The following is a 13,903-nucleotide window of genomic DNA, read 5'->3' as shown; positions in this document are numbered from 1 at the left end:
ACTTAATTAAATTCTCCTATTAAACTGCCTGTAAGTTGAGTAAACAAAGTAAACAGGATTGAAAAGCTTTTAATACGTGTTAAGCTACAATTCCACTTTTAAAAAATTACAATTACACGCTAGATAACGTTGTTAAGAATGGAATTTTTTACAGAAAAGGAGGTTTTTTTTATTATTTCGGGACTGAATACCGGTTAAACGGTGCTCTTTTAAAGGCAGTAAGCCACCTTACTGAGACAATAACAGATACGTGAAGCATGCCAAACATCAAACACTAAAAGAAATTCAGAAAAAATAACAATATTTTAACATTTAAGCACCGAATTGGCATTTAAAAGAGACGACACAAAAGCGGGGTAGTGGCAGGTCTCTTAATGGAGTTATCTACCAAATTACCCAGAGCGTATCACGTTTATTTATTGTTATTCCCCTCGGTTATGTCTCCATAATTAGGAAGAGCGATCGATCGCATCGATTGTCGGAGAGGGTGAACGTTTTTTGCATGCTAATCACGTGATCCCAAAGCCGAACGGGATCGTTTATTGAGGATGAGAGAAAATCGCGAGAACGTACGAGAGCCACGTTATCATTTAAAAATAAAGGACACTAAAGCCAGCTTAATGGCGCAATAAAAGGGTACGATTTGCATATATTTAAGGTGGCACGGCTTGAATTAAAACCGATGTTATCTCAATCACTAGAATTACCTGCGAGTTAAGAAATTATAGTAATTGCTGATCACTAATCGCACGATTTAAATTGCATACGTTTAGAATCACCGTGATTAATGCCATTACGGTAAGGGGGGTATTATTACGCAGTCATATTAATCTTATCGCGTGATGGTTGCAGCATAATTCCCCACGTGACCAGCAAGAATTTAAGTCTGCCCGTCATAAGGAATACGTATATATATATATATATCACTGTTGCAAGATGTTGTAATCATCTCTACAAGTTCTTACTCCCCTTCGAAGGTGGAGGGGAAGAAAGAGTAATACGGGAAGGAAGCTTCAGATGTGTCAAAGAAAAATCGAATACAGCACTAAAATATCCTGAGGTAATTCAAATATCACGCGGCTAGGATAAGAAAAGTAATAAAGTAGAAACCATAAAAGATGCACCACAGCGTATTAAATATTACAAATGATCAGTGAATAGAATATATATTCAAAACTCTGGACAGATACAGAACAAACAGTCGATACTGCAACCCTATCGATCTGGAGATTACACATTTCTTCCTTACTAGAGAAGTAATTCCAGTTTCTGTATAGTATATTCCTTTCACAGGAGGTAAATAAATAGCCAGTCTATTACGGAACTGAATATTTAAATCACGTGACGGCCACAAATCCGGGGGTGAGTAAATGGCGCATCGATCGGTTCAGTAAGAGTGATTTATATTCAGGTTTTCCCTATTTTTTTTCTACTTTCAGAGCTCGAGATGGCCCTGCTGTATAGATTTACGAGAATCAACGACAGATGCAACACGGGGATCTTCACGTTTATCGTGACCCGCTCGGTGACGCGTGATCAGCATCGTGACGTGACCACGAAAGACTTCACGTACAACTATCACAAGTGGGCGGTGACTTTTACCAGAACGGATAAACTAATGGGGGTGTTCCTGATCCTGAGAACACTCTCGCCGGGCAGCAAATGCCTAGTGGACTTCACTTTTACGCTGTTAAATCGGGAGCACTTCAGCAAGAACGAGAACTTCAGCGAAAAGCAAAAGAAGTTCACAGTCGATCAGGCCGTTCACGGTAACAACAAATGGGTGACGATGAGTGACCTGGTTGCACGGAGATTCACCGACGAGAATGGCGAATTTCTCATAGAGTTGACTCTCGGTAACGTCATCTCGACCTTCGAAACAGACATCAGGGTCTCGCACTTGCCCTTCAGCTCGCGCTCCAACAATCTCGAGAGCTCGTATTTCACGTTTGGTGGTTACGAATGGAACGTCACCATTCAGACCAAGAAGGACGATCCCGAATTCGGAAACAGGCCACGGGTTTTGCTGAACAGACTAACGGGTTTCGACCACCCCTGCCGCGTGCAATATCAGATGGTGCTGGGAGAGGGCGAGAGGAGAATGGATTCGGGTTTGGTGGATCAGATTTCCGATGTCAACGGGCAAATCAGGGGCTTCGGGTTGAGGTGCCAGCTGAACGATTTGATCAGGCGTGGCCATTTAAGGTTGCACGTCATCATGATCTGCGCCAACACGGTCAGCGAAGCCATGGTACCCACCAGATCGGTCGAGCCGGCCACCACGGCCAATTGCTACGACAGGGAAAAGCAGGGATGGTGCGTGGACGTGGACATGGAGGGAGAATTTCTCAAGTTAAAGCTGTTCTGTTCGGACTTGCATCTGGTGCCGCGTAGCCACCTGCGTTACGTTTCTTGGAACGCTTACGTCATGCGTCGCCACGCCAACAGTGCCACGATGGACAGCATACTTGTCATCTGCGCCCCACACTGGAGTTACTACGTACAAGACGGAATGGATATGGGCATTATAATGGAAACGGATATCCCCATTAAAGACGTAAGTACACCTTTTGTTAGTTTGTAGCAAAGTTGAATCGATTGGCAATTATTTTTAAACATAAGAGAACTGTGGAGTACTTAAGCGCGGGTAAACGTTCCACTTCACTACACAAACCCCAACGTTGCGTGACAGATAAAGTAAATATCGACTGACAGCTTAACGTACACGCTACTCTCCCCCCTTAAATTTTAACGCTGAAGATTATTGGGTTTCCTAAAGGATTGTTTGGTTAGGAGTTTGTAGATATCTCCAGAGCTGACACTCTACATACACAACGCGCACTACAGAGTACTTCAAAATGTATATCATTAAATTAGCTGCAGGGACGTAATTAAGTGTGCCATGTCAATTTTCGTCCTAATGTGAGAAGGTGCAGATGTTTGGCCAATCCCGAACGCTCGGACTGAAGTCACAATGCAGCAATACTTCTAAAACGTGTTGACGATAGCAAATTTTATTGATTTAACCTCATCTAGAGCTGAATTTCTATACACTTATCTGGATCTGCATGCCATACGGTTGAGGAACACGTGGCAAAATTTATTTTAAATTTCGATCTAGTAGTTTATTACGATCTTCTATGATGCAGCATCTTGTGGCACACAATAAATTCCACGCTGTTTCTCGTTTAGAGTTGCCAGCAGTTGGTTGCAACGTCTTGTGTTTAATCCCCCTAGAAGCGATAACAATATATCTTTCAATCTCTATCAGTCGCCATTCTACTCCTGGGAGTGATATACTCATTTACTCGCCTCTAGCAATCAGCCACAATGTGTTGAAGGTTTTATAAAACTTACTGTAATCGTCTCGTGTGGAACGAGTAAACTAAATACTAAACGGGAGCAACTTGCAATGTAGAAGCCATGTAAATTTCCCCCCAAAAAATCTAAGGCTTCTCGTCATAACGTTGTGTTTACAAGATTATTTTCGAGTGGAATTCCTCGCCGTATCATATCCTGACGTATTTTCAGAGCGAATTTAATTACAAATTTCTGTAATTCTACGTTAAAGTTTATGCAACTTCGACAGTTTAATCCTCTTGCGAATGACAGACCAACAAACAAGATATAAATATCCAGATCCTTCCTTACAGAACGAATTATTTTTTCTTATTTTAAAGGTTCTACTCGTTCTAGTTCGTGTTTTATATTGTTTCCAACAAAAGATTTTGGAGTCAAATTAACTTTTTATACAGAAGATAAGTTGGTCAAATTTCGAGCAGGAAAATATTCAGTAAAAGGTGCTTATTTCTACATAATTAAACGGGTAAACGAACGGAGAGGCATACAAATAAGCACAGAAGAACACAAAACCATATATCCAAACCCGTCCAAACTCTTTAGGATATACCCAAAGAGGAAGACTACGACAAATGCGCCTTGTGTAGGAAGAGAATACAACATAGAATTATCACGTTGTGTTTTTAAGTGTTACCTTTTGCATTTTTACTACCGAAGTTACACTCACATGCTTACATACACTTATACTCTTACACTCTTACGCACACCAAAAGGGTATAGGAAATACGAATAACAAACAGATAAAGACATAAAAAAACACACACAAACACAGATAAACACACCCAAAAGAAGGTAAACAGAAAGAGATAAACTTCGATCCACGCAAACACATTTTTCAAGTGTTTCTCACTGTATATACGAAATTTTCCTAAAAAATATATATTACGTAAAGAAAAATACACACATTTTCACGTCGTGCACACACGAAAAAAGAAAGAAAATTCACGATTTAACTTCGAACTTCCAGGCAAACTCTATTAAAGAAAGTTAAATCGATTTTCACTCTTTTAACCATTTAATTAACTAAAGGTAGAAACTGCAACTCTGAAGGGGAAGAGGGGAAAGGAAAAAAATCCCACACACAGGAAACCATGGAGAATTTTATAAACTAGACATTAAAATCATTGGAGCACGCAAAAACCTTCATATAAAAATTATGAAACGAATAAACACGGATTTATCCTTTGTTAGAGAAATTAATCCCACTTTTGTTCCGGGAAACAAAAGCTTAATCTACTTTTATCTGCAACTGCCGTTAGTAAACAATTAGTAACTGGAATCCTACAAGACAAACTACTTACATCCAGACACGCAGACGTTAATATGAATGAAAGTGTGGTCGAATTTATTATTGCAAAACGACAGTAATTCGATTAACGTTATCTCGCGGGAGCTAGCAAACTGTAGCAGACACGTGATTTAACTTTCGTTTCCTACACACTCGACGCACGTACACACTTAAAGATCATTATCACCTAATTCAATATCCCCTTTCAGAAGAGCTGACATTGTCGAGAATTTAGAGAAGTGATAGTGTTGTTAACAATGACGAGGCCGTAATACGAGGGTGAAGATTGAATGACGACCATCGAGGGTACTTTATAATGTAAAATTACAACGGTTGATGCTTATAGTGGTTTATTTTCCTTGCGTTTTATCGGGTTTTTTTTTTGGGGAAGTATGCTCAATATTGCGAGAGATTCGCCAACTGTTGTTCTCCGTGTAAATTCCAACAGCCTGTGACAAAACCCAGCAACTGTTGCTGCGTCAAAACTCCCAGAAATTGCGTCAAAACTCCCAACAATTGCGTCAAAACTCCCAACAATTGCGTCAAAACTCCCAACAATTGCGTCAAAACTCCCAACAATTGCGTCAAAACTCCCAACAATTGCGTCAAAACTCCCAACAATTGCGTCAAAACTCCCAACAATTGCGTCAAAACTCCCAACAATTGCGTCAAAACTCCCAACAATTGCGTCAAACCTCCCAACATATATTGACAAAGTTCGGCGCCAGTTTCTTGTTACGAAGAACCGAAGACTAGCGTCAGATGAAGATAAAACTTCAGAAAGGGCATTAACGACCCCAGTTTTCAGCCACGAAAACGCATAAAGCGACATCTTCTCTCTTCTAGTACCTTTAAATGACACCTCAAGCGAACACTTCACGAGTAATGACGCATCACAAGACAATTGTAAAGATTCTCCAGCTCCAAACTGTGCTAAATAAAAATCAATTTAGCCACGTGGGCTTTTTCACAGATGTTGACGAAATGGGAGAATTAATGGCCCATGCTAAAATTTTCAACGTCCATTAACACTACGGGCCTCCCAAACAGATTTCTCTTTCTTAATCATGATGTATTGTGATGATCTTGCATGCCACGGTGTGCACATTTATCTCGAAGCTGATTCTCGTGCTGCTTACACCAGTTATTCAATCAAATAGATATTCTAGACGAGGGGGAGAAAAATACCCCATTCCCCGGGGGCACTAAAACTAGAGAAACACGCGTAAACACTACAGAGAATGTCGATAAAGCCAGCAGAGTGCAGAGCAGATTAAAATTTTTCGAATGTCTCGCCTCAGCACGGTTTCTCAAGAAAATGCGGGGGGGGTGATTTTTCCTTGGAGGAATGAGAAATTTTAATGAAGCGTCACGTTCTTCCGGTGCTGACTGGGAAATTTTAGAAGATAATACGCAATTACAGCGTTACGTCATTACATAAACAGTTTGTTTACGTAATCAAATATTAAGATCCTTCCACCGGAAGCACTGTGAAGAAAGACAGAAAATAATCCATTAATGAAGACAATCGTAATTATAATGACGTGTTTCAATATAAAATTTAACAATTTTAATCATATTTTTAATGTATTTAATTTAAAATATATGCTCTCGATTTCAAATTAGTCGTGTCTTGCCCCTGTACATCATACTTTTCCTGATAACGACCGAGTCGTGCAGGTCATCTATATAACTCCGTTCTGGGGAGTGATTTTTGAATTGAAATCACGTGACTTCCGGTCCAAACTAGACGTTTATATACAATTAATCGGGGCCTCCTGCTCCTATCCTTTCCGAATCTTGTCTCGACTTTCATCTGCCTGATACCGTTCTCGAGATTAAGGAAGGACAGACAGCAGGCAAAATTGAATTCCGCCTTGGGGTTCAATAAAAAAGAAAAGAAAAGAATTCTGTTAGGAAGGAATCTTGCAAAGGAGTTACTTACAAGTGTAAAATATACGCAAACAGCGCTGCAAATTATTTTCAATAGAATTTTCTAGTGTTATTAATGAAATTCTGCGGGGTGGATTTTCTGCAGCTGCGTAAAGATTTCGTTGTAAAATATAAATATTTCTTCTAAACAGAATTCCCTCGCCGTGCCCTGGAGCGGAATTCGATTCTGCTTCCGGGATGGCAACAAAACTTTGTTGTTTATCGTAACAAGGAAGCAGCGCGAGTTAAATTGGTTTGATGGAAGGCGGCAGCACAACACATGGACGATCTGACAAAGAACGGTGCCTTACGGGAGGAGAAACTGGCTCTTATTTAAAGTGTTACACACGAGGATAACCGCGTGGTAGCTCGCGACAAACCAGTGCCCAGTGGTTTTTTTAATGGTGGCAGCTCGTTGGTGAGGCGCGAACCCAGTGGCGTAGCGAACATAACTAGCGCCCGACACTTTATTGGCGCTTCCCTCCCCCTCCAAAACACATATAATTTGTCTTGAAGACCATTTGGGCGCCCATCTGTGAGTGGCGCCCGGTGCAGATCGGCACCGGGCGCCCTTGCACCCCCTCGCTACGTCACTGCGCGAACTCGCGACAAACCAGTGCCCAGTTGTTTTATAGTGGTGGCCCTGCTGTAAAATGTCGATTCCTTTAATTTTCTCTCTTGCCAATTGTTGCTATGATAAATTACCACACTGTACATCGAGAATCTACATGTATATCGTATTTGCAATTATCCTCATTAATGGATAATTAAATTCTTTATGGTTTCTAACGTCATATCTTTCTTCACAGTACTTACGAGCGGAGAAAATCTAATTTTTTTATTCTGTAAGGAAACTATTTATATAATGGCAACGTTTAAATTGCATATTAGCTTCAAAAATTTCCCATGCATAAATTCTGTAACAAGATTTCCCTGTTCTTTTCCTTTAACCACGCGCGTCATGGCGATTAACTCGTTTTTTCCCCGTAGTTTCTAATGCGTCGTTACTAGGAAATTACTAAATTAAATTCGAATAAAACGATAAAAATTAACTTTTAAAATAGAATTTTCAACTGAAATCCATTTTGCAGCGCAATTTTCTGCAATAAATCATTAAAAGACACACGTCTCGCAGCACAATTCCGTAATCGCGCAATTAATAATAATAATAATAATAAAACAACGGAAAGAAACAGTTTTTGCACGTTTATAACAAAGAAAACACCCAGTTTTGCAGCACAGAATTTTATTCCTCCCGTGCAAATTATATAATAGTTAGGCCAATTTACGCTCTCGGAATGTAATTCGGGGAAAAGAGGGGGAGAAGGTTATTAGTATAAATTGCCTTTAATGTGTTCCACTCGTGCTTAAAGTAGCTTTATCTGAAGAAATATTGCACGTAAGAGTGGAGTTAACGTGCGAGATTTGTATCATTAACGAAACTGCTTCTTATTACGTTAATTTAACTCGATCTAAAACATTAACATCCACGTAACCCGGCTTTTTATTAGACACTACAGAAACAATTACTGCTTCATTACATTGATTGATCGTTACTGTGTGTTGATTCCCCGATAAACTCGTAAATTCGGTAACTAGCTCGAGGTCCACATCCGAAAATCCCAAGTGTTTACCCTAATTGTTCGAAGATAATGCGCGCCCGTCGCAAATTAAATCGAAAGTACTTTAATACAGCAAAGAAATTCCGGAAAAATTGTCCGTTGTTTTGAAAAATATCATGTTCGCATCAAAATCAGAAGAATTTCCATTACATTCGGTCGAATAACTCGACTCCATTCACGTCATATCACTAGTGAAACACTTGGTAGTGACGTGAATACAGTCGGGAATTTTCTATTGCAATTCCTTCGCGGTCAAAATACTTTACTGCATCATTCATATCAGTCAAATTACTACGCATTCGTGTTACATTCAAAAATATTCCGTTGCATTACAGTAAAAAATCGAACTTTATATCACAGTCAAAAATACGTACGCTGCTGCCACGTCACAGTCAAAATACTAAGCTGCTGCCACGTCACAGCCAAAATACTAAGCTGCTGCCACGTCACAGCCAAAATACTAAGCTGCTGCCACGTCACAGTTAAAATAGTAAGCTGCTGCCACGTCACAGCCAAAATACTAAGCTGCTGCCACGTCACAGCCAAAATACTAAGCTGCTGCCACGTCACAGCCAAAATACTAAGCTGCTGCCACGTCACAGCCAAAATACTAAGCTGCTGCCACGTCACAGTCAAAATACTAAGCTGCTGCCACGTCACAGTCCAAAATACTAAGCTGCTGCCACGTCACAGTCAAAATACTAAGTTGCTGCCACGTCACAGCCAAAATACTAAGTTGCTGCCACGTCACAGTCAAAATAACTCTACGGCTTTCACGTGAGAGTTTGGATCCTGCAATTACTCTGCCATTATAGTCAAAAAAAACTTTACTATATCTACATCTATTCATTTCCCTTATCCCATTATACAAAATTTAGAACAAGGCTACAAAACGTAGGCTAATGTACTTACACAGTATCAAAATTGCCCTATTTTTGCCACAAAAAAATCAACACTCCTAACCTTACTAAAAACCAATTATTCCTAATCTAATTGTGCATTCCAGATCAAAGAATCTTCCAACTTATACTTAGAGAGTAACGGAAATCTAACAGTCCATATCGAATGGCTGGAATCGATTCTACTCTTCAACTCTAGTTACCACAAGTACGATGACATATTCCACCTCCACTGTCACCAGATGAAGTAAGTTCACGTGCATTCGCGTGATGCCATTTATACCACCCTCCCGTAACCCGAATTATTTACGTTGCAGGAGAGAGATTTCCGCATTGCAGGCCGAAAACTACTACTTAGAGAGGCAACTGTTCAGTTACCAGAAGTCCATCTCCCTTGCTAACTCCAGGGGTCAAGCTTCAGAGGAACTGACTAACGAATACTACCCTGAGGGTCACCAACCGTACTACGACAGAAGCCTGTCGGAGGGCCAAAGTTTTTCGGAAACAGAATACGCCTGACACGATCCTTCACGTTGTAACACCTCAACTGCACTTGCACACTGATCCTCCAACTCCCTCCATGAAAGATTCTGTGATGTATTTTTTCGACTTGCAAACTTCTCTTTATGCATGAGGACCAGCCCAGATGTAAATTATCTTTTCGATGTATTTTAAAATATATATATATATATATTCTATATACCTGCAAATTTGGCAGGATTGGACGTCATCTCGCGAGTGTATTGTCGATATTTTTGGCTTTTAAATGGCCCATTTTACCCCCGAAATAACGCTTGTCTCCAGTAAATCCCGAGATTTATACACGAAAGATGGGAGTTCTTTTTCGAACCAGGGCTAGGCTCACCTGCTGTTTCAAATGAAAGCGTTGTAACGTTGTGATATAATCGATGTTGTTGTTTACGAAACCCGATCGCGAAAAAAAAATGAAAAAATGTTATGACAATTTAAAATTCTAAAGTGTTAAAAATTGCTTTGATGACATTTTTGTGGATAATAAATTCGTTTTAAACTTGTCGACAGTTTTCGAGCCAACGGCCAGACTTACAGACACCCTTCTGAGTTTTAAACTGCAGCGTGTGAAAGATAATTGAACGTGATTTATGACCAGGCGACACGTTGATTATCAAATCTGTCTGGTGCGGTGACGCGTCGTTAATCCTCCGATAATCAATCACCCATCGGTCTAGTTATAGAAAAAACAAAAATGGCTTCTAAATAATAATTTAGGGGAAGATTTTTATATGTGCGGTTGTTCAGAGGGCGAATAATGTGTTATTTGTCCTTCGTAAGTGTGATCTGCGTGCATTTCTATGTAAAAATTAATCAGTTTACACGATAAAAAGTGCGACAAGAGTCGCCGCAACTTGACGCGCGCAACTTCGCGCGTCGTCGCAACTTGGCGCGCGCTTCAGCCAAACGACTTAAATACGCCAAAAATCCGTGCAAGAAGTAATTTTCTGAGATTTTTTGGCCGAAGTTCATAGTAAAGTTCAAACTAGACGTTCACAAAGTATTAGCGTCCTGGTACGTGAAATATAGTACCAACTCCTACTGTATTTCACGATACTAGGCCATATTTATAACCTAATTTATATATAAAGTTTCATAACAGTATATTTTAAAAACAGAAGACAAAATGGTGAAAAGGAAAAGTAACCTATAAAACTTAAAAAAATTACTTTTAAAGAAAAGAGAATTTCGCCAAGAAAAAAAGAAATTTCGAGCACAATAAAAGAGATTTATCATCGTAAAAAGCATCACGAGCATCTGAAAACAACTTGGAAACTCCATCAAGATTGTCAAAGTTAGAGTTTTTCCTTCGTAAAATTTAATTGTACCAAGTGTTTCGTTTGTCTTGGTTTGTCTTATTCTTTTTTTTAAAAATATATTAGTTACGTTTAAACTCGTATGAGTAAAATAAATAAAAACGCTACGTGACAGGAAATTGTTCGAATCGTAGAGCTTGTTAGAAGCGAAAACAATTTTGGATCGAGTAATTTTAACTTCCACTGTGAAGTGTGATCTTTCTAGTCCAACTTTAAGGCTGTCAATGAAGAAATCTAGGGGATTTTCCCCCAAACTTCCCCCTCTAATAGTTCCTACACGTATAACTTAATGTCATTTTTAATATAAAAACATAGTCTTTCAGACTACGATTTCACGTGTTCAAAAAAGACAAATAGAACCTTTTCTATCTCCTGCCACCATACCCAGCTTCCAATAGCCCTGATCAACACCAATCCCTAGATTTTCCCTACTACTGATTCACTGGACCAAACTACACCGTATTACACCTGGCAAAGGGAGGTATGACCGTTCATAAACTCATTATAGCTGGCCAAGGAGAGTACGACCCTTTATAAACTCGTAAAGGTTCTTTACAAATGATCGTTTACGGGTTTAAGACCTCGCGTCGCTCGCCAAGTAGCGACACGACGTGTCGTGTCGTTACTTGGCGCGCGACAGCGCGATAAAATGTTTGCTAATTACCGCTATTTTTTAAAAAAAGAATTCTAGAAGAGTACATTCTTGATTTTAAATCATAAAAACCCTAAATCAAAGCCTCGAATCCCTGTAGGTAACGTTAAAACATGTAACACCTAAACCCACTCTGCGGCAAATCCGCTCCGTTACGCCAAACATCACTTACTGAATTTTGTAACACGTGCGCATCTACTCATTCGGTATAAAACCTGTATACAAGTTTACAGCCACTTAACTGAACTACACGTGTAACGCAGTTTCTATACTGATTTATAGCTTTATCCCGGCGATAAGGACACTAGACAAATCGTTTTTCACCCCCTTCCACTGATGGATCTCTTACATGTTCCTTCTAGTTGCGTGCTCTTAGAAGATTATCACTCCATCCCTCCTCTACTGATCATCAACATCATCATCACCATCATTGTGAATGTTTTCTGCAGATGATAGCGATAATACTTTCACAAAAGGTATATTTATACATCGTTACGCTGACTTTCTTCGCATCTAACCGGCGTAATTAATGTGATATTCCGAGTAATATAAACTCTCCGACTGTATTTATTTTTCTTCTTTCTCCTCTATTAACGTAACACGTTTCCTCTGTTTATCTTTCTCGATAAATTAATTATACGGGCGGAACCTTATCGTTACCCTCGACAGGAAGCGAGTAACATAACTCGCAAAAATAATTAAAACGTAATCTGTAACCCAAGCCAGAATGCGAATCGTTTTACATTAGAATTCTCCGATCGGGATGAAGTAGAACGCTGCCATTTTTCTAATTGTTACTATAGTAACGTGTTACGATTCCGGGAGGAGGACGGGAGCTCCCGTTCGGTAGTTACCGATCGTCACGGCCGCCAACGGCGTTTATTTTAGTAATTGTCGCGTTAGAGAGCAGAAACGACAACGGTTACGCCGTAACACTTCACGTCGTTTCCCGCCTAGAATTGCATTTATCGGAAAATCGATGAAATCGCAACCAACTTGCCATTAATAAACAAAACAAGAACAAGCGTTAGCTAACTAAAAAACGGCGCGGTGACGTCACTTATGAGTTTTTAAATATAAGTGACGTCACTTATGAGTTTTTTTTAAATCTGCGTGACGTCATTTACGTTTTTTCAAATTTACGTGATGTAATTTTTACTTATATACGACGTCACTTATGAGTTTTTAAATATAAGTGACGTCAGTTATGAGTTTTTACGAGGTAAATGTAAGTGACGTCACTTATGAGTTTTTAAATATAAGTGACGTCACTTATGAGTTTTTTTTAAATCTACGTGACGTCATTTGTGTTTTTTTCAAATTTATGTGATGTAATTTTTACTTATATACGACGTCACTTATGAGTTTTTAAATATAAGTGACGTCAGTTATGAGTTTTTACGAGGTAAATATAAGTGACGTCACTTATGAGTTTTTTTAAATACACCAAGGTGACGTCATTTGTGTTTTTAAAATATACGTAGTGTAAGTTATGAGTGTTTTAATTATTCGTGACGTCATTTATGAGTTTTTAAAAGGCAAAAAATTCATAAATGACGTCTTTGCGAGTTACTCTGAAGCAGAAACCTTTAAAACTTTACCGATTTTATAATGTTTTTTTATTATTATTTACAGTAGAAAGGATGAACTTTAAGGGTTTTAAATCGTTACAAATTTATCAAATAGTGATTTTTCGTGTCGATTCGACAGAGTTTTAGTCACGCTACCTTCAAAAACCACCCACAAATCCTATAAATTTAAGTGTTAATAACAATGCTCGCCGCAAGTTCCGCGAGTTTACTTGAAACGAAGTTACATTCTGCAGTTAATTAACTGGAAACGAGTAATTATTTAATAGAGAGACAGAAAAGTAAATTCTTCTCCGGAATTTTATTAATTAATTTAAAATGATTAAGATTTATAAATATTACTTTGTTTAATTAATCCTTGTTTTTAAATTAAATTAATAATGAATTCGCCGACGTTTGACGTCACGTAGTTCTTGAACATCTCTCGACTGCCGCTTCATCTTTCCCCGTGTCCTTCAACAATTGCTTTCGGGTTGTTACGTAACAATCATCACTTTTCATTTAATTATGAATTCATGTAGATTCTACTCCCCGACTGCGACGTAACAATCATTATTTTTGCATTTAATTGTGACCTCACAATAGTGTAACAACTGAGAGGAAACTTGATTGTGAAGCCACAATGGAGCGATTGTTATACGTCACACAATTGGGAAGGAATTTTTATTTTTTCAAATTCGATCTCTCTTCCAACTGTGACGCAACAATTATTCT

At 38.9% G+C, this 13,903-nt stretch overlaps 1 protein-coding gene across 2 annotated transcripts in view; it reads left to right on the top strand.

The window, feature by feature from the left end:
- Positions 1-10,136, top strand: part of LOC136984528 (uncharacterized) — a 29,705-nt gene extending 19,569 nt beyond the window's left edge. Inside the window, exons 1-4 of one of the 2 annotated variants that reach the window (XM_067281544.1) lie at positions 1,178-1,362; positions 1,440-2,557; positions 9,209-9,348; positions 9,419-10,136. In XM_067281544.1, coding sequence (XP_067137645.1) covers positions 1,448-2,557; positions 9,209-9,348; positions 9,419-9,620 — 1,452 coding nt within the window. In that variant the 5' untranslated portion in view covers positions 1,178-1,362; positions 1,440-1,447 and the 3' untranslated portion in view covers positions 9,621-10,136. Of the gene's footprint in view, positions 1-1,177; positions 1,363-1,439; positions 2,558-9,208; positions 9,349-9,418 lie in introns of those variants that run through there. The other variant, XM_067281543.1, reaches the window with a different exon arrangement.
- The last annotated feature ends 3,767 nt before the right edge of the window (positions 10,137-13,903 follow it).

This window comes from Centruroides vittatus, unplaced genomic scaffold, assembly GCF_030686945.1.
Source record: "Centruroides vittatus isolate TY-2023 unplaced genomic scaffold, ASM3068694v2 contig_921, whole genome shotgun sequence".
NCBI classification, from domain to species: domain Eukaryota; kingdom Metazoa; phylum Arthropoda; class Arachnida; order Scorpiones; family Buthidae; genus Centruroides; species Centruroides vittatus.
This window is presented reverse-complemented; position numbering and strand designations above follow the sequence as displayed.